Genomic DNA, 22,232 nt, shown 5'->3' with positions numbered 1-22,232 from the left:
GGAGGAATCTGGATCCAGTTCGATTCTTGGCCCAAGAGAGACTGCTCCAGACAGTTCTGACATGAAGCTCTCCACTGATCAGCTGTGGGTCCCTCTACCCATTGGTGCACATGGGCTGTGGAACCTGGGACAATCACCTTAATAACACTATTTATGAATTAATGTTTATGTCTATAGAGCTTCACCCAGCACCTGCCCATCCTCCACGTGCCCCAAGTTGTTGTGAGAACAAATGAAATACACAGAAAATCTGGCCCAGAGTAAATGCTCAGTAGTTGAGGAAGCAGGCTGATAGGCCCTAACTAATCTGAAGCGATAATAAGCTAAGAAGTGACAGACTGGACGCTTTAGTGCCAAATTCTGAGCTCTTTCTACAATACAAGTGTCTCTTAGCACCTACTACAGAAGCTGATGTGTCAGGGAACATTGCATGGCGGCTAATATTTGGAAAATGGCCTCCAAGATGCACTCTGTGGAGTTGCTTCACCCCACTCTGCAGTTTTTCAGTGATTTGTGCAAAAACACGAACAAAGGCTGATGTGTGAATCTTGGCCGCCAGTGCAGTTTTTCCCAATATCTTCTCCTAAACATGTCTATACAACTCTTTTCTAAAATTTTTGTTGTATGTCCTTAGAATGAAAGTTCCTAAAGTTCAGAGCTGCTATCTATTTAACCTATGCACTTCATTTTCTCATACACAACTACACGCACACACACACACATTGACACATGCTGCCACGTTACACAGTGCTAGCACATCGGGGCTATAAAATAAATGTTGACTTCCTTCTACCTCTACAGACTGGACTTTTATCCTTTCTTTACTAGGTAAAAGGAAAAAGAACAGTGCAATAAGAATAAATTCCAGATTGAGTGATTATATAGGGTGGGCAGTAGATCATAGCTGGAGACTGTATGCATGGTAATGAAAAGCTCAGGCTTGGCTGGGGTGGGAGCCCCTCTGTAGCATTTGCTTGATGACCTTGGCACAATTAACTCGAAGTCTCAGATGCCTCATCTACCTATAAGTCAGGAATAATAACAAAACGCCTCACGGTGTTGTGGTGAGAATTAAATGAGGTAATTCCTGGAGCAAACATTACAGTTCCTGGAAGGTGATAACTGCCTAATAAATCTTAGTTGCTATCTATCATCATCATCATTACTAATTAAGTTATTATTATTCAGAACCCACAGAAACAAGAAGAAGAGAAAAAAATGAAAACATAAACGACGGGATTCAGAAAATCCCTTTGGATCAAAACAGTAGGTGCGTTGGTAGATAGCTTTTTGATTTGTTTCACTCATCAACTGTGCCAGGCCATGCCTTACATTCCACAGATGCTAGTGGATAAGACCGACATGGTCCCTGCCCATTCACGCACTGAATCCTCAAAAATATAGTCCTATAAATTACGTGAACTCACTTGGCAGATAAGAAAACTGAGGACTGAAGAAGCTGGAACTTAAAGGTCGACACTGGAACCTAAGATTCATTCATTCATTCAACAAATATTTCTTGAGAGCCTTCTGCATGTTAGGTGCTTTGCTAAGCACTGGGTGTACAGAAATGAATCTCACAGATAAAAGTGCTTCTTTTCATGTAGTTTACTTTCTAGCTGTGAGGACTAGATAATATCAAATATGTAAAACATAGTATATCAGATCATGACAAGTATTACATGATATAGTAAATCAGAAAGTGGAGGTGGGAAGTTTAGGTGCAATATTAATAAGGTTTTCTGGGAAAGTCTTCCCAAGTAGGTGACATTTGAGGAAAGACAGAAAGGATGGAGAAACTAAGGAATGACATATTTGATGAGGGTCCATCTAGGGCCTTCCAGAAGCCTTTGATCGGCTCAGGGCTTTCACAACAGACTCCTTGACCTCCTTATTCCTCAGGCTGTAGATGACAGGGTTCAATATTGGGGTCACCACTGTGTAGAGCACGGACACCACTTGGTCTGCCTCCGAGGACTGGCCTGAATTATCTCGCAGGTACATAAAGATGAGGGTCCCAAAGATGAGAGCAACAGCAGTGAGGTGGGAGGCGCAGGTAGAGAAGGTCTTGGCCTGGCCCCAGGCAGAGCAGACCTGCATGATGGCCACGATGACAAACAGGTAGGAAACCAAGATGACCAATATACAAGCAGGCATGACAAAAACGGCAAACACAATGATCCCCACCTCCTGGGTGTAGCTTTCCCCACAAGCGAGTTTTAACAGAGCGGGTAGGTCACAGAAAATAAAGTTGATCTCATTGTTTCCACAAAAGAAGAGAGTGAAGGCAGTGACCGTTCAAATAAAGGCACTGGAAAAACCAGCAACATAAGCCCCAGCTACCAAACCCAAGCAGGCCTTCTCGGTCATGATGGTGACATAAAGCAGCGGTCGGCACATGGCCACGTAGCGGTCACAGGCCATGATCGCCAAGAGGTAGCAGTCAATGGAAGAAAAGAAGGTGAAGAGGAAGAGCTGGGCAGCACAGCGCGCTTTGGAGATGACTCTGCCACGTTCCAGCAGCACTGCCAGCATCTGGGGGACGATGGCGGAGGGCTAGCTGATGTCCACGAAGGAAAGGTGGCTGAGGAAGAAGTATGGGGGTGTGGAGACGGCGATCTTTGCGGGTCAGGAAGATGGTTCCCGAGTTCCCCAGCAGAGTGAGTATATAGAAACCCAGAAAGACAGAAAAAGAGGAGAACAGTGCAAAAAAAGAACAGTGCAATAAGAATAAATTCCAGATTGAGTGATTACATAGGGTTTGCAGTAGATCATAGCTGGAGACTGTATGCATGGTAATGAAAAGCTCAGGCTTGGCTGGGGTGGGAGCCCCTCTGTAGCATTTGCTTGATGACCCTGGCACAATTAACTCGAAGTCTCAGATGCCTCATCTACCTATAAGTCAGGAATAATAACAAAACATCCCTCGGGATGTTCAGCGAACACAGTAAGGAAGAACTCTGTCACTACGGTGTAATTCCTCCCAGCTTTCCATTCAGCGGTTGACCTGTGAAAGCTGAGACGAAAGCACCCGATAACCGGATCCCTGAAGACAAGTTCAAGTCATTTGATATTTTTAACCAATGATTTCATTATGACAATTTAATAAGGATACTTAACTTGTTTTACCATGGAAACCGAGCACAATTTCTCCCACAATTTAGTCAGGGTACCCTTAGGCAAACTGTATCTAGTCTCCCTCAATACCTTGTTTTTCCCTACTCTCCCCTTGTTCTTATTTTGTGGTATTCATCCTCTTCAGGAACCTAAAGCTCTTAGGCTTTCTGTTCTTTTGTTTTCTCTTATTTACTTATTTAGAAACAAACACAACATTGTAAAGCAATTATACTCCAATAAAAATTTTAAAACAAAATAGAAAACAAAAGATCGAGTCATTTTAAAATAAAAGACTTTAAACTGAGTGTCTGATAGGTAGGCATTCGACTTCAACAAACTTCGCAGCCTAATGTGGAAATGGACGAATATAGGGCTCAATACAATATAAGATAAAAAGTGATGAATGCTTCCATTATACTAAGAATGGAGAGCAAGTGATTCTCTAACTTATGTCAGCTCTTGTATTTGCAACTCTGTCCCCAGTTAGCTGTTTGATCTTCCACAAGGCACTTAACCTCTCTGAACCTCAATTTCCTCTTCTGCCAAAAGGGGATCATAATATCTGTCCTGCTTAAAAGATAAGGTTAATGCATAGATTAAAACAGATGCAAAAGTGCATTGGAAAGCTAAAAGCACTCTACGTATATATGGTGACTATTTAAAATTTTAAATGAACATTTTAAGGAAGGGTAATTTATATTCTATGAACAAAAAAAGCACAAACCAAAAAAAAAAAAATCCATTAGCAATCAGCAGTGGGCTCTGCTTACAGGAATATTTCTATTTTCAGTCTAACAACATGCATACTTAACAAATAGCTGTTATCCTAGTTCGAGTTGGCTGGCTTCTTAAGGGTTTTCTGTTTGTTTTTTGGTTTTTGTTAAGTACTCGCATTAACCTTGGAATCAAAAGAGCGAACATAAGCTCCTTTTAGCACCTCACAAAGCTCCATAAGCATTGTTTGGTTGTTCTCATAGTCCTTAATAAAAGCAGCAGTTTGATAATAAACAGCCCCCAAGTCTGAAAGCAGAAGTATTTCCGCAGTCTGGTGCTGTCTAAGCACTGTTGGAGGAATCTGGGTTAATGGAGTTGAAGGTTCTTAACAGAGTTCTAGAAAAGAGCTGTAAAGGAGGGCTTTGGTCATATTTGATTACCTGATACACCAGCAGCCAGGCCAATACTAAGCTGACCCATTAGAAATAATAACAAAGAAGAGAAATTAGATTCGGAAGCATTAGCGGGACACGAACCATCCTCACCTGAATTCCACTTCACTAGTGTCTTCTTCCCTTGTTTAGTGTTTCCTCTGCCTGTGGCCTGCCGATCCAGAGGAGACCTAGGCCGTAGCTCACTCACAGTAGATGTGTGACCCTGGGCAAGTCACTTTTCTTCTCTGAACTTCAATTACGTTGTCTTTTCTCCCTTTAAATAAACAACAATGCAGCGTGAGCCCACAATCATAGCAACTTGGTTGATAGGGGGTTGCTTCCAGAACCACTATGTCTTGTTCTCACTTCATGGAGTTCCTCTCACCCTTGACAGAACAATACATCCCTGATGTTAGAATTGCCCAGGACTTTTTGCAGACTCAGCCCAAGAGAGCAGGGCTTGTGGACCAGCCTCTCTCCCTGAGTTTCTGATCCTGCACTAGACCTTCCTGGTGGCACTTTTTGTATCCTCTGTCCCAGCATCATGCCATAATTGGTTCCTGAGTTAAGTCTCCAGGGAAAGACAATTTATCTTCCTAACAAGGTGTCTAATATCTTTGAAGATTTCTCTTTAATTTCAAACTCTCAAAGCCCCATCCTACATCCTGCCACCAGGGTCTGATGAGGCTGGTTCCTAGTCTTGCCTCATTCCTATTTTGTCCCAAAAGGAATAGATTCCTTGGAAGATTTCCTAAGTTCTTTCTATAGGGTAAAAAGTATATCGAGTCTCATAGGCAATGTTGGGGCTTCGTGGCCACAGTACCTAGAGGCTTTTCAACGAGCCCTTCCTTCTTAAATAAAAGTCTAACTGTCTGCTTAGAGTTTAATCAGAAAGAGGCATTAAACCGTCTCCTTAGACCTGACAACCCATTCTCTCAGTAGTCCCTGTCAATTCGTTGTGTTCTCCCCATCTTCTGGCAGATTCCAAGAGAGCAAATAACTCTGCAGTATACTACTCTTATTCAAACAGACCCTATATTGTCTTTTTCAATCAGGAGGAAACTTTTTAACTAATCCCAAGCTTTCTAACTACTAGCTTAATTTTTCCCACCACGTTTTTCCCGTAACACATTTGACACAGGAACTATTTATTAACCATCCCCCTTTTAGAGGATCTATACATTTTCAGCTGGGGTTTTAATAACCAGACCAACCATCATTAAAGGGATCAAACATTTCTTATGAAAATTATAATATGTATGTTAAAGCATCCTGTCTTCTAGAATAAATATCATGTCTTCGAAGGTCTAAATGTTGTACTTTATTATAAGTGATCTTAAACTTAATATTCTTTGGCTGCCTTCACCCTGAATTTGCATGTTTCGCTTATCTGCTTCTTCTGATTTAAAATCCTGTTACTGGAATTCCAGGTGTGACACATCATTTTTGGCTGGCTGAGTTTGGAATCATCCTCTGTTTGTAAGATACTGTCACCACCTTTATACCCTCCCATGATGGTTTATATCATTCATACTCCTGGGATCTTGTTTTTCTGGTAATCCAAGGGACAGGTAGAAAAGGAGTTTGAGTTCTAAGAATAGCGATCAGAGGAAAAACAGAAAATGACGAGTAGGTGGGGCCAGTTCCCTCCCAGTACCTTGGATTTGATTGAGGTACCTACAGTCAGAGAAGTGAAGAGCAAGACCCAGTGGACTCCTGGGAAGCTTTGGATGCAGGCTGAGCTGTTGCAGAGCCCAGGGACCCAGTGCAGACTAGGAGTCCCTCCTGCCCACTCCTGCATGGAACACAGCAATGCTCTGCCTCCCCAAGGTCAAAAGCTTTAAGAACATAGAGTTGACGTCTATGATACAGATTCTGCAAATACCATTATGGGCAGGGGAAATGGTATAAATCACCAAGTGGATTCTGAGGCAAAGGATGTGACAAATGGAACATGTGGGGAAGAAGAAAGAACAGGGCATATTTCCAATGGTGACAGCAATTGACAGACATATTATTGTGAGCACGTAGAGATTCACGTGAGGCATCCCTGGAAACGACTACAGGAGTTTGAAGAATACTTTGAGCAGGGTCAGCTTTATTAACTGGACCATCAAACTATTACCTTAATTTAATCATTAAAAATAAACATAACCTGCATTTCTCTAATAATTAGTGATATTGAGCATTTTTCATGTGCCCGTTAACCATCTGTGTATCTTCTTTGAAAAAATGGCTATTCAGATTTTTTGCCCATTTTTTGATTGGGTTGTTTTTTTGACATGGAGTTATATGAGCTTTGTATATTTTGGGTATTAACCCCTTATCCATAATATCATTTGCAACTATTTTCTCCCATTCTATAGGTTGTCTTTTCATTTTTGTCAATGGTTTCCTTTGCTGTGCAAAAGTTTTTAAGTTTAATTAGGTCCCATTTGTTTATATTTCTTTTTATTTCTTTTGCCTTAGGAGACTGATCCAAGAAAATACTTCTGTGCTTTATGTCAAAGAGTGTTCTGCCTATGTTCTCTTCTTGGAGTTTTATGGTTTCCGTTCTTACACTTAGGTCTTTAAATCATTTTGAGTTTACTTCAACAATGAGCTATCACCTCACATCTGTCAGAATGGCTTTCATTAAAAAGTCTACAGGGCTTCCCTGGTGGCGCAGTGGGTGAGGGTCCGCCTGTCGATGCAGGGGACATGGGTTCGTGCCCCGGTCCGGGAGGATCCCACATGCCGCGGAGCGGCTGGGCCTGTGAGCCATGGCCACTGAGCCTGCGCGTCCGGAGCCTGTGCTCCGCAATGGGAGAGGCCGCAACAGTGAGAGGCCCACATACCGCAAAAAAAAAAAAAAAAAAAAAAAAAAGTCTACAAATAACAAATGTTGGAGAGGATGTGGAGAAAAGGGAACCCTTGTACACAGTTGGTGCAGCCATTATGGAAAACAATATGGAGGTTCCTCTAAAAACTAAAAATACAGCCAACATATGATCCAGCAATTCCACTCCTGGGTATACGTATCCAGAAAAAATGGAAACTCTCAGAAAGAAGCATGCACCCCAGTGTTCATAGCAGCACTGTTTATAATAGCCAAGACATGGAAGCAACCCAAGTGCCCATAAAAAGATAGTTGGATTAAGAAGATGTTCATATATATATATATATATATATATGTACATAATTATATATAATGGAATATTAGTTAGCCATAAAAAAGAAATACTGGGATTCCCTGGTGGCGCAGTGGTTGAGAGTCCGCCTGCCAATGCAGGGGACACAGGTTCGTGCCCCGGTCCGGGAAGATCCCACATGCCGCGGAGCGGCTGCACATGTGAGCCATGGCCGCTGAGCCTGCGCGTCCGGAGCCTGTGCTCCGCAATGGGAGAGGCCCACGTACTGAAAAAAAAAAAAAAAAAAGAAATACTGCCATTTGCAGCAACATGGATGGACCTATTATGCTTAGTGAAATAAGTCAGATGGAGAAAGACAAATACAGTGTGATATCACTTATATGTGGAATCTAAAAATATAATACAAATGAATGTATATGCAAAACAGAAGCAGACTCACAGACACAGAAAACAAACCTATGTTTACCAAAGGGGGAGGGACAAATTAGGAGTATGGGATTAACATATTCAAACTACTATGTATATAGCTCAGGGAGATCAGTTCGGTGCTTTGTGACCAACTAGAGGGGTGGGATAGGGAGGGTGGGAGGGAGACACAAGAGGGAGGAGATATGGGGACATATGTATATGTATATGTATAGCTGATTCACTCTGTTATAAAGCAGAAATTAACACACCATTGTAAAGCAATTATACTCCAATAAAGATGTTAAAAAAAAACAAACAAGAAAACAAAAAAACTACTATGTATAAGACAGTAAGCACCAAGGATATACTGTATAGTACAGGGAATTACAGCCATTAATCTTGTAATAAACTATACTGGAGGATAATCTACAAAAATACTGAATCACTATGCTGTACACCTGACACTAACACAATATTGCAAATCAACTATAGTTCAATTTTAAAACATTTGAAAAAATAAACATAATCTAAATACTGAATTCTAATTGATGACATCATTCTACATTATATAGTGTAGAAGAGTACTAATACTGATGTCTGCAACTTACTTTGAAATGCGTCAAAAAATAAGGTGGATTTGTGGATGAACTGATGGATGTATAAATGAATAGATTGATTATAAATATGTGATAAAACAAAAATATCTAAGTATTGGGTATAGGGAGTTCATTATGCATTATTTTCAACATTTCTGTATGATGGAAATCTTTCATAGAAAATTTGCAAAAAAAAAAATGTAGTCTTGTAGTAAGACGTGCCACATCTGAATCACACAGGATTAACTTCAGATTCTTTTGTCACTTGTCCTGAGAGCTAGAAATCTCACTCCAATGTCTTCTCAGGCTGCCTCTTTCTTTCCTTGCTTTCTGTCCCTGGAACTAAAAGTTCTGGTTCTTTTTTAATGCCTTATGCCATGACGTATTCATCTAAACATTGAGCGTGCTATAAATAATGAGTTCCCAGAATGCTGGCACTGCAGAGATGATTCTCAGGAATTTCCAAGGTTGAACAAGGTTGGATGGCTACGACAACCTGGCTCTGTTGAGAATTTTCCTCAGAGCCTCCTTCACTTCCTTGCTCCTCAGGCTGTAGATGAGAGGGTCCAACATGGGGATCACTGTTATGTAAAACACAGACACCACCCAGTCCTCCTCCGAGGACTGGCCAGAGTTATGTCTCAGATACATGAAGATGAGGGTCCCAGAGAAGAGTGACACTGGAGTGAGGTGAGAGGCACACGTCCAGAAAGTCTTGGCCCGGCCTCCCGCAGAGGGAATCCTCATAACGGCCAAGATGATGAGCAGGTAGGACACCAAAATCACCACCATGCAGGCAGGGATGACAAAAATGGCAAACACAATAATTACCACTTCCTGAGTGTAGCTGTCCCCACAGGTTATCTTTAAGAGAGGAGGGAGGTCACATAAAATGAAGTCAATCTCATTGGTTCCACAAAAGGAGAGCGTGAAAGCTGAGACCTTCCACACCAAGGCCCTGAAGACACCAGCAACGTAAGCCCCCCCCCTCAACACACACACACACACACACACACACACAACCCAAATGGGCCTTCCTCCTCATGACAGTGACATAAAGCAGGGGTCAGCACACGGCCACATAGCCGTCATAGGCCATGAGGGCCAGGAGGTAGCAGTCAATGGAGCCAAAGAAGGTGAAGAGGAAGAACTGGACAGCACAGAGTGTGTAGGATAAAGTGGCCCTGTGCTCCAGCAACACGGCCATCGTCAGAGGCACAGTGACAAACGAGTAGCAGATGTCCATGAACGAGAGGTGACTCAGAAGGAAGTACGTGGGGCTGTGGAGTCGGAGATCCGCGCAGATCAGGATAGTCATGCCCAAGTTCCCCAAAGGGGTGATGAGATAGATAAATAGAAACAGGAGGAAGAGAGGTAGTGCCCATTCAGGAGAGTCAATGAAGGCCATGAGGAGGTCACCAAGGTGAGGTTCTTCTCTGCCATGAAGCCAGAGGCACCTGAGAAGGCTAGGATGAGAAGCAAGTTAGGGAACTATAAATAGGAATTAACTGTATTTCTAGGTTACATGTATTGAACAAGTGCTATGGACAAAATAGGCCGGGGTCCACGTGGGGCTTCAGAGATGCCTGGTCTTAACTCCTACTTCTAAGGGAGTTCTGTGACATGTCAAGAAAACTGATGTGGGTAAACATTTTCAGAATAGGAGTGCTTTTTCTCCCACTTTTTATGGCTAACTAGCTGTGTGAGCCCCTGCAGTCAGATAGCCACAGAACCGAAGTTTCCTTATCGCTCCAATAGGGGCTGATACATGGGGTCCTCTCTACCATGGAAATATCCACCTCAGGACTTTGTCCCTTTTTCTCTATGACCATACCTCCTCCCTTATTTCAAACCCTCTTCATCTCTTGCCTGGATCAAAACAAGAGCCATATAGCTAACAGCTCCCACCACCCTCAGACTTGCTTCTTGCCAACTTTTTTTTTTAACATTTTATTGTTGTTGTTTATATGTGCTTTTTATTGTGAGTTTTTAAATTTTTATTTATTTTTTTATACAGCAGGTTCTTATTAGTTACCTATTTTATACATATTAGGATATATACGTCAATCCCAATCTCCCAATTCATCCCACCACCAACCCCCCCCCACCCCGCCTCTGCTTTGCCCCTTGGTGTCCATACGTTTGTTCTCCTCACTGTGACCAGAGAGATATTTCTAAGACTTTCTCATCCCCCTGTTAAAAATCCAGTCATGGCACCCCATCAAGGATAGGATATTCTTTAGACTCCTCGGCGTGTTGGGGAAAGCCCTCCGGGAGGTCTCCCCCACTTACTTCCTCGTGTCCCTTTCTTACGCCTCACTGCTTGCACCTCCAGCCACGCTTCTCTCCAGCCACCTGAATTGTTTACAGCTTTTCTAATGCCCCACATTCATTCACATCTCTGTGCTTTCCACAGGCCACCCCTTCTGCTGAAACACCTTGTCTTTCCCATCCTCAGGGTCCTGCCCAACTCCTATACCACCTTCAGACCTCAGCTCAGATCCTACGTCCCACAAGACGTCTCCCTTGAGTCTGTCTTCCCTGGTCAGGGTATGTGCCTCTGGAGCTCAGCACATTGTAAAGCCTCAATATGTTTTGGGGGAATAAAGTTATCAAATGAGATATAAAGCATATTGCAAAGAGAAAGGCATTGTGCAAATCTTCAGGGGATTATGTTTGGTTTGTTTTGTTTTTTTTTTTGCGGTGCGCAGGCCGCTCACAGTTGTGGCCTCTGTCGTTGCGGAACGCAGGCTCCAGACGCGCAGGCTCAGCGGCCATGGCTCACGGGCCCAGCCGCTCCGCGACATGTGGGATCTTCCCGGACCGGGGCACGAACCCACGTCCCCTGCATCGGCAGGCAGACTCTCAACCACTGCGCCACCAAGGAAGCCCTGGATGGGGTTTTTACAACTCCTAACATCCTTAGAGCTTCTCCCAAAGCCAGTGCCCAGCTGACCAGGGACTACTCCTGGGGCAATGAGTGGGGCTTTGGCCACAGTACAGGATGGTATTAGGCAAGTCCAGGACTAGGGTGAGGTGAGTGAGGCACTCACCTCGGATTCAAAAGTTAAGGTGGCACCAAAACCTTTAGTAAACAAGGTAAATGATCATATAATATTATCAAAAATAAAAATCAATGCAAAAATCTCTATGATGAATAAAATATCAAAATTTTCAGAACAACTTTTTTTTTTAGATTCCATATATGTGTGTTAGCATACGGTATTTGTTTTTCTCTTTCTGACTTACCTAGGAGCAGGACAAGAATAAAGACACAGACGTAGAGAATGGACTTGAGGACACAGGGAGGGGGAAGGGTAAGCTGGGATGAATTGAGAGAGTGGCATGGACATATATACACTACCAAATGTAAAATAGATAGCTAGTGGGAAGCAGCTGCATAGCACAGGGAGATCAGCTCAGTGCTTTGTGCCCACCTAGAGGGGTGGGATAGGGAGGGTGGGAGGGAGACGCAAGAGGGAGGGGATATGGGGATATATGATGCATAGCTGATTCACTTTGTTATACAGCAGAAACTAACACATCATTGTAAAGCAATTATACCCCAATAAAGATGTTAAAAAAATAATAATAATAATAAAACAAATTGAATGAAAATACAGGTACAGAATAAAAATAAATATATATCAAAATTTTAAATAAAGAGCACCAGTATTACTGATTTTCCTTTCGCCTCAGTCTCCGTTACAGTACAGCATAGAGCTGGTACACTACGCTTGAAAAGGAGGGTGAGACCAACAGCTTCCAGGGCACAGGCTTAACAAGTGCCTTTTAATGGACATTCCATTTCCTTCCTCTCTACCCTCCAGTTAGGAAAAGAAAACATAGGAAAGTCAACCTAATAAGACCTAATACTTGCAGAGTAGCTTTAACTATTTCCAAGTACTGTCTTCATTTTCACAAGACCCCTGTGGGACTGAGAGAGATAACAAATTCCTCCTCTGTACTCATGAGGAAACACGGCAAACAAAGGCCCAAGGTCATGTAGTTACCTGGTGAATGGACTAGAAATTGTGTCGGTCCTGGTTGCTAACGGACTCTGCCTAAACCACAGGCCCTACAGCCCAAGAGGACATATTTTTATGACCACACATACATCCACATCCACGCCCAGAGCTCACTGGACGAGGACGAGGTGAGTCCTCTGGGCTCTGCTGTATTAACAAATTACCTTAAAACCACAGTGACTTAACACAATAAATTTAAATTTACCCATGGAAACGCCAGTGTGGGATAGGTAACCCTCCTCTGTCTTGCAGCTAAGCCATTTTGTACAGGTGACCTTCAAGACTGCTCGTGCATGGGAGGACAGGGAAAGATCAAGCAGGATGACACTGAGGACCAGGCCTGGTCTGCCTCCCTCCCACCTACATCACAGTGACCTGAAGCCAGTCACAGGGGTTCAACATTACTGCCTACATAACCTAGAGGATGGAGGGAAGCGCACAGATATTTGTGCAAACAAATATTTGGGCTGAAATCTCTGCCACACCCCTCACCTTCTGTGCATCCTTTGTGCAGGAGAAAGTCTAGAACCCACCCCAGAATTTCCACGGACAATCAAGGGCTCACTCTTGCGTTTGCGTGGCTCTGTTTTCCTGCTTCCGCTAAAGCGTTATTTACACTTGTGCCCACTTCCCATTACTTCTCACCCTTTCCAGTACCACATCATGCCAAGCATGAAGCATGGCCTTTTGTCTTTATCCTTCACTCTCTAAAGCAAAACTAACACAGTGCATTTGTTTGGGTAGCTGACTTTTAATAAAAATAGTGTAGAGAACTTAAGAGGTTCATAATACTTCACAGATTAGGGAGAAAATTAGAATTGAATAATTGACGTCATTGTGCTACAAATTCCCCAGCCACTTCCATCACAAGAAATTTGTCTCTGGCTGTCCCTGGCCTCCACCTTAAGCCTGCCTGCTACTATAGGACCTGTATCTTTCTCTGCTGAGATCATCTTTTATTTGTATTTCTCTTCTCCCAATTCCCCAATCTTCCAAATCCCTATCTAGTCCAATCTACTGGGAGAAGGCTCAAAATTCTTTGTATACTGTCATGCATGATAATATGAATCTTTAATACCCAAATACCTTCCATTTAGACCGTACATTAGAGGTTCTTAAACGCCATAATCCAGATGCCCTTTAAGATGTTTTCCTCAACAAAAGGAAATGTCTCTCTTCAATAGAAAAAAATTAGGTCAAACTCCAGCTAGCATTTAATTTTTTTTTTTTTTTTTTTACTTTTAACATACAAAATAACGATTTAGTGCTCCAAGATGCCTTAGAAACTGGGTTAAATAACGAAAACTGTCTTTACTAAATAATTTCTCGGAGGCTTCCGTGTGATAATATACTTTATAAATCTCCAAAATGAAGTATGTATTATGCAACAATTCTCAAAAGTATTTGACAATGGAATGTTTACTAGGCTACTCTTGTGTACAAACACCCACAAATTCAGTGACACACAAGAATAAGCATTTACTCTCACATTCATAGGTTCCAGGATTTGGTTCATCAAGGCTGGGCTGGGCTAGCTTAGCCAAGCTGCAGCTTGGTTCCTGATTTGTTTCACATGTCTCTCACCATTTTTGGGTCAGCAAGCTACTGAAGACATGTTCTTCTAACGGTGGCGGAGGCCCAAGTGAGCAAAGTTCCATTATCAAAATACATTCGAGTCTTCGCTTACATCCGGTCTGCATGTCTGTCAGCCAAAGAAAGTCACATGGTCAAGCTCAACAATCTGGAGCAGGGGAGTATATTCTATTCACAGTGGAAGAGGAGTTTTCAGAACACTTTTCCCTATCATCCATAAATACTCAAGTCCTACCACCGAACCACATGCAAAATACATTCATCACCACCTGAGACCACCCACCCACACAAGCCTCTACAAAGTACAAGTCATGCCTTGGTATCCGTGGGGGATTGCTTCGAGGACCTGTCCCGAATACCCAAATCCGCAAACACTCAAGTCCCATATTTGGCTCTCTGTATTAGTGATTCCATACTCATGGTCCCACAGTCATGAATTCAGCCCAACATGGATCCTGTAGTACTGTAGTATGTATTGAAAAACAGTCACATATAAGTGGACCCCTGCAATTCAAACCTGTGCTGTTCAAGGGTCAGCTGTACATCGTTGGGATCAAAGTTTAGGATCTTGTGATCTCTATCAGCCCAGATGCAGCTCCCCTTGGTCTAAAGAATTATGAACTAAAAAGACAAGTTATCTGCCTGCCTTACAAACACCCAATACACATTGGTGAACCGTGCAGGATAGCCACGGTAAACATACCCATTAGAAAAAAGGAAGGATGGTAGGCACATGGCAGGCACCGGTCCATAGGAATTCTGAGATCCTACTGGGCAAATATTGCCATGTGTCCCGACCCTGGGGTATGAAATGTGCCTTGTTAGGCCATGAACCTTCTCCTTGGTGGAGATAGGGCACCCCGGGTGGGTGTCCCTCAGGGCTCTTAGAAAATATCACGACCGTTAGATCTTTCTCATACTCCAAAGTACTTTAATCCTAAATATAGATAGCTTCTATTGTAGCCTTTTCTCTTTCATTTGGTATTCTCTAACCACTTAGAGTTTACCAGAGAGAGGACATGGTAAATTTTGGTTAAGAATATGGATCCTGGTATCAGACCGTCCGGGTTGGCATCCTGGCTCCTTCACGTTCTACCTGTGTGATCTTGGGAAATATGCATTATCTCGGTGTGATTCAACTACCTCATCTGTAAATTGGGAATAATAGTACCAACTTCATGAAGTTATGGAGCAAATCAAATGAAAGTGACATGAGTGAGAGAAATAAAGCCACTCTTCAGTAAGGTATCTGATCTTCACTATCAGAAGAGTGTTTCCCAGACCTCTTCCCAAATTCAACCTTTCTTCCTACTTCCCGTCTGAATCTTTACACATTCAATGACATTGCAGAGTTCCCACGAACTGGTTACTTTAAGGTAGTAGTAAACTTTCTATCTGGGTTTTAATGAGGGTAAATCTCACTAATAATAATTGTGAAGCCACAGAAATAGCCAACATCCCTGAGGGACCATGAAGTACCATGCAAAGCACTTTACATGTAACTTCTCACTTAAAAACAAAATTATAAAGCACTCAGACAAAATGTAACATTTCTAACCATATAAGGAAATATCCTCATAGATGATAAAGCGATCTTTGGTTGGTAGTTCTCGTAAATTCATTATGCAATTGTCATCTCATCATCTCCCTATCCCATTTTGCTCTCTCTACTCTAGCTCAGTGTTAATGTTACTGCTGATGTCAGTCTTCCCTGTTGTTAACATTACACAAAAATCTTTATCAGTATTTCTTCCCATTAAAATACAGAATTTCTTTGCTGACATTCTGCCTCTGTCTTTCATTGCTTTCCCTGGAGGCAGCCTTTATGGGAAACTCCTTACTGGAAGATACTCTACCTCTGGGGGGCTGGTTCCATGCCTCCTGTGTCGCAACCACTTGCAAATGATAACGATAGCCCAGATGATTAGTACAACAGAGGAGGTGTTTGAGGAGCATTTTGCAGAACTATGAAGATAATTAGTACAACTTGGCTTTATTAAGAGGTTTCCTCAGGGCCTCCTTCATGTCCTTGTTCCCCAGGCTATAAAATCAGAAAGTGCAGCCCGGAGCTTACAATTGTGTAGAACTTGGTCCCAGCCTTTTCCCCTTCCAGAGACTTTCCTACATCATTGAGTACGTAAAATAAAGCTCGAGTTGCAAAGCTCAGCCCTACTGTAGTTACGTGAGAGGCAAAGGTAGAGCAGGTCTTCGCCTGGTGACCTGACTTGCAGATGTTTAGATGGGCTTGTCAATGAACAGCTAAGTGAACAGGATCACAGCTAGTCTGGTCAGAATCATATAGAAAGCAAATCATATATAGTAACAGATATCATATAGAGAAAAATTATATATAGCAGCAGCTGCTAGAGGAAGCTATCTCCCAGGTCTGTGCCAATAGCAATGGGAGGTCACAGAAAATAAAATCAATTTCTAATTTATAGAGGGAGATGAAGAAGGTGAAATGTGTAGATAGAATTGCACTTGTCAAACCCTCTAAAATCCGCCGTCACCAGCTTCTGCTCTACGTCCTGAGAGTCATGATGGTGGCGAAAAGCAGAGGTCAACAGTGGCCACAAAATAATCGTAAACACATCTGAAAATCTAACTAATGTTTTCAAAGATGAGGTCCTAGGTTCACACAAGTAATATTTTGGGATTTTAAGCACTGGATTTTACATCAATTCCCACTGTAAAAATTGAATAAACAGAAACCTCAATTAAACAGAATCGAGAGACCAGAAGGGGGAGCTCTCATGCCCTGTGATGACAGCAGAGCCCAGCAGGAAGAAGAATGATGCCTCTTTCCTGGAACTTAATATCGTCATTCAGACGAATCACCCTCATTTCTCTGACTCATATCTGCTAGTTCATATGCTTGTCGGTAAAGGCCAGGCTCAACATTGGATGAAAACTGCTAATAGGGAAAATCCTAAAAAGTCTCTAGAATTTCCCCTGGGAGAGCAGCCCACTAACTTATTATATGAACAGGCTTAGTCAATCGCTAGGGGGCTTTGTCAAGCAATTCCTGGGCTTTTCTGAAGCCTGTTGATTGGAACAAAATTCAGGCTTGCGTTCACAAAAAAATCTGATGAACCTTTTCATGGTTATTACAATTAACTTCAGATTATACTTAAAGAAAGTTCTGGTCTTCCTTCAGATGTCGATTCCACCTGTGTAGCATTTAACTCTATGTCTATTAATGGGCTGAACCAGGACCTTCCCCTTCTAGTAAAAAGGACCAGGATGGAATGGGAAACTATATCCACTCCAGATTTAGTTAATCTGGCAAACCAGTTCTCTCATACTCTAGATGAGTCATCTCAATAGAAGACCAATAAAATTCTTAATCTTCAACTCCAGTGAATGAAGGCTCCTAAATGAAACCAAAACTCTCTTAGCTTCTGCTATTGCATAGAGTCAGGACACTGGAAAAAGAATGGTACAAATTTAAGGGCTTAGGCACCTTCAGCCCTCTCACCAGCCTTTCTGATGTTCTCCCGGATCTCCATGATGAGGCTCCAAGGACTACAGGGCCTCTTCCCAACCCTCCCTCTTAAGTGTCTTGGAGAAACATTTCTCCAGACTGGAGATGAACCTCTTCCGATCCTAACTGACACCAAATCCACACTCTCAGTGCTCAAGCCAGCTGTTGTAAAGCAGCCCCTGCCTCGAATAGTGGAGATCTTCAATGAACCTCAAAATGTTCCTGTCTCTGAAGCTATCCACTTTTGTTTAGGCCCTTTGAGTGATACCTACCATCTTCCCCTTAGTTCCTCCACCTCTATCCATTTATTAGGCCGAGACTTCTTAAAGAAGTATCATGCCAGAATTCCTTTCTCCCAAAGGGGGAAAATAATTCTAGAATTTGACAGTAGTCATCAAAGTAACCAACCAGGTGAATTAAATGGTACTTTGACGTCTTTTATTTGTTGTGTTTCTGACAACACTAGAGCTGATTCGGTAAACACTGATCATTTGTCCCTATTAAATCAGCTACCGCTTTCCTTAAGAGCAAAATCTCCAACTGATGTTGGCAAAATTCATAGCACGCCTCCCATCAAAATTCAAATAGACCCCTCAGTCTTCCCAGAATTAACCACACCCTACAAGTAAAGGAGCCCTTCAAGGCATAAATCCCAAGGCTTGAAGCCTCTTTATCCCTTGTACTAGTCCCTGTTAACACTCATTTTACTGGTGAGAAAGCCTAAGGGCTGAGTTTTGGTCCTGGACAACACCTCCAGGTTTGTCCAGGACCTTAAAGCAATAAACAGCATTGTCAATGGAATATTACTCAGTCATAAAAAGGAATGAAATTGGGTCATTTGCAGAGACTTGGATGGACCTAGAGACAGTTATACAGAGTGAAGTAAGTCAGAAAGAGAAAAACAAATATCATGTATTAATGTATATATGTGGAATCTGAAAAAACTGGTATAGACGATCTTATTTACAAAACAGAAATAGAGACACAGACATAGAGAACAAACGTATGGATGCCAAGGGGGAAGGGGGTGGGTGGGATGAACTGGGAGATGGGGATTGACATATATACACTATTGATACTGTGTATAAAATAGATAACTAATGAGAACCTACTGTATAGCTCAGGGAACTCAGTGCTCTGTGGTGACCTAAATGGGAAGGAAATCCAAAAAAGAGGGAATGTATGTATATGTATAGCTGATTCGCTTTGCTGTACGGTAGAAACTAACACAATATTGTAAAGCAGCTATACTCCAATAAAATTTTAAAAAAAGAAAAGAGCTGAGAAGTTAAAAAAAAAACATTGCTATCCCTCAACACCTTGTTTTTCCTACCCTCATATGTTACAAACATCCATTCCCACTGGAAGTAAATTCTTTACTGTAATTGTTTTATGCAGTGCATTCTTCAGTACTCCAGTTCATGAAGCTAGAAAATACCTTTCTGCCTTCACTTGAGGAGAAAAACAATTCACCTGGACAGTAATGCCTCAGGGTTACACTGAGAGTCCTTCTTATTTTTGCAAATCCTGAAGGCTGATTTGGATGATATAAAGTTCCCTAGAGGTTCTACTTTGTTACAATATGTGGATGATTTGCTTCCCTGCTCTCCTTGCCAGGCGTCCTCACAGGAAGTCAGTATGCACTTAGTTTTAAGGGGATAGAAGGTCGCCAAAGAAAAATTGCAGTTTGCCCGAACCCAAGTTCAACATTTAGGGCATCTGATATCAGAACAAGGGCTACATCTAGATCCAGATAGACTTCATGGTGTCCCAAATTTCCCCAAACCCAAAACTAAACACTAACTAACTCTGAAGTTTTCTCAGCTGGTTTGTTATTGCTGAAATTGGATTACAATTTCTCTTTTATGGCCAAACCTCTATGTGTTTTATTCAATAAAAACAACCCTGACTCAATTTTACGAGAAGAACTGAATGATATAGGCTTCAAGGTCTTAAGGCCTTAAAGGAAAGTTTGATGAACCCACCTGCCCTTGGGCATCCCAATTATCAGGTTTCCTTTTTCCTTTTTTTTAATATGAAAAGGAAAGAAATGCCCTTGGGGTACTCACCCAAGAAAACAGGGACCATCCTTGACCCCTAGGGCATCATAGCCAGCAACTGGACCCAGGGGCCAGGGATATGACCCTTCCCTTAGAGCCACTAAGGCCACTGCCCTTCCTGTTGAGGCCACTGAGAAAATCACGTGGGTTCTCTGTTAACCATTTTTGCACCTCATGCGGTAGAATCTTTCCTGAATTCTCACCACACCCAACAATTTTCAGCCATCCATCTCACCTCCTATGAAGTCCTTTCATTAACTGCCCCTCCCATAATTCCTTTATGTTTTAATAATCTTAACCTGACTACTCTCCTCCCCTTTGACACTGACAGAGCACAATACCTGTGATTGCCTAACACTGACGGATCACCTCCTCATGAGCTATAGGAAATTCCATGGAGTAACACTGACTTCCCATGGTTCACTGACGGTTCTTATTTCAAAGGTGACAACAGCAAATATTGTGCTGGATATGCTATTACAACTCCTTTTGATATTGTGGAAGCAGCATCTTTATCTATGGCTAATTCAGCCCAGCACACCGAACTATATGCTCTTATACAGACCTGTACTTTAGCCAAGGACAAAACTGCCAATATTTATACTGACAGTGAATATACTTTCAGAGTAGCTCATGATTTTGGAATGTTGCGGAAGCAACACGGCTTCCTTACTTCCAGTGGAAATAAAATTAAAATTGGCCCCTATGTTCAGGAATTATTGAATGTAATGTTTTTACCTGCCACTTTAGCTATCATTAAGATTCTGGGGCATTCTAAACTCGACTCTCTGGAAGTGAGCTGCTATTTCAGCAAGGAATGCTGCCCTTAAAGCAACCAAGAGGGGCCAAACTCCATCGTGGTCCAAAGAGTTATTCCCCCAAACGATAATTTAGAAAAACTGGCTAGAGGTGCTCAAAAATTGGCCTAAAAAAAAGGAAAAACAAAACTGGAAATTTAACAATTGTTGGTTTGATAAAAAGAGAAAGCTGTGGTTTAAACCAAATAACAACCAAATCCTACCAGACACTCTAAAGTTCCCAATCCTCACGACTGTACATGCATTAAACCACTGGCCTACTGACAAAAAATAGTCTTCATGAATCAGTATCAGTGGGGAAATATTAGCAAAGCCCCCATAGCGCTTACCTCACTTGTCTCACTAAGTACAACACAGGAAGCCTGTTCATACTGCTCCTGGACTTTTTTAACCTCCTAACAGACCGTTCAAGCTCTGGCAAATGGATTTCACACAACTTCCTCTGAGTAATAGATATAAATATGTTTTAGACATGGTCTGCATGTTTTCACACTGAACAGAAGCTTTTCATTGCAGACAAGCTACTGTCTCTTCTGTGGCTAAAGATCTTTTTGGAAAAGATCATCTCTACATGGTGAACTCCTCTTGAATTTCACAGTGATTGAGGAACCCACAATAGTAGCCAAGTGCCTTAAAAGTCTGTGCTGTTTGGCCAGTTTTACAACATTTTCACTTCACCACTCTCAATCCTCTGGTTTAGGTGAACACACAAATGCCATTATAAAGACTCAGTTGGCAAAATTTGTAGAGGCCCTCCAAGTTCCAAAGCGCTGCTGTTGGTCCTTCTAAATCTTATATCTACCTCTTTAGGAACTCATAAACTCTCACCCTTTGAGATAGCCATGGGATGCCCAATGTACTTACCCACAACAGATAGACGGAGAGATAGTCTATTATGGCAAAGGCCTAATTGCTTCTATTAAAAATAACTATGTTTTGGTAGAGCAATTTTTTACAATGCGACCTTGGGAGAAAAAGACCTTAAGCATCGTACCTTGCAACCTGGAGATTTTGCCTACTGTAGAAGACACCTCCAGAAGAATTCTCTTCAACCTCATTGGAAAGGCCCCTATCAGACACTGCTAACCAACTCTTGTGTCACTAAGCTCCAAGGAACTGACCCTGGGATTCATGTGACATACCTAAAGAAAGCACCAAACACTGACTGGACCTGCATATCATCTGGTGACCTAAAAGTAAAGATTACCTGGAATTGAAACAGACAACATCTGATGAGACAGCTTTCCCATGATATCTAGACCAAGCCTGTTGGAAGTTTCTCGCCAAAACTTTGATGATGACATAATGCTTCAGATGATCTCCCATGTCTATGATCTTGATAACACATAAACTTCAGATAAAAAGTACCTGAGAGGGCTTCCCTGGTGGCATAGTGGTTAAGAATCCGCCTGCCAATACAGGGGACACGGGTTCGAGCCCTGGTCCGGGAAAATCCCACATGCCGTGGAGCAACTAAGCCTGTGCGCCACAACTACTGAGCCTGAGCTCTAGAGCCCATGAGCCACAACTACTGAAGCCCACCTGGCTAGAGCCCGTGATCCACAACAAGAGAAGCCACAGCAATGAGAAGCCCTCGCACTGCAACAAAGAGTAGCTCTCACTCACCACAACTAGAGAAAGCCCACTCACAGCAACGAAGACCCAATGCAGCCAAAAATATAAATAAATAAGTTTATATTAAAAAAAAAAGTACCTGAGAGTTCTCCCTCCTACCCCTTCCTGTTACTCAAATGTGACCTTAATAGATTTCCAATTTGTGCATTTTCCCTCCAACATGAGATACTACACCCAGGAAAGATCTTTCTTGACATTGTGGGGGGCGGGGTGG

The 22,232-nt window shown here is 42.2% G+C and overlaps 2 protein-coding genes across 2 annotated transcripts; both read right to left on the bottom strand.

The window, feature by feature from the left end:
- Positions 1-1,830: 1,830 nt before the first annotated feature.
- On the bottom strand, positions 1,831-4,669 carry LOC116758394 (olfactory receptor 9Q2-like). The gene is given in 4 exon segments (XM_032641203.1): positions 1,831-2,599; positions 2,601-2,693; positions 2,912-3,007; positions 4,632-4,669. Coding segments are annotated over 4 exon segments (996 nt in total).
- Positions 4,670-8,886: 4,217 nt separating this feature from the next.
- On the bottom strand, positions 8,887-9,843 carry LOC116758463 (olfactory receptor 9Q1-like). The gene is given in 3 exon segments (XM_032641285.1): positions 8,887-9,414; positions 9,416-9,813; positions 9,816-9,843. Coding segments are annotated over 3 exon segments (954 nt in total).
- Between the last annotated feature and the right edge of the window lie 12,389 nt (positions 9,844-22,232).

This window comes from Phocoena sinus, chromosome 8 (genome assembly GCF_008692025.1).
Source record: "Phocoena sinus isolate mPhoSin1 chromosome 8, mPhoSin1.pri, whole genome shotgun sequence".
Lineage (NCBI taxonomy): Eukaryota > Metazoa > Chordata > Mammalia > Artiodactyla > Phocoenidae > Phocoena > Phocoena sinus.
The sequence above is the reverse complement of the archived record's forward strand: the minus strand, read 5'-3'. Positions and strand labels throughout refer to the sequence as shown.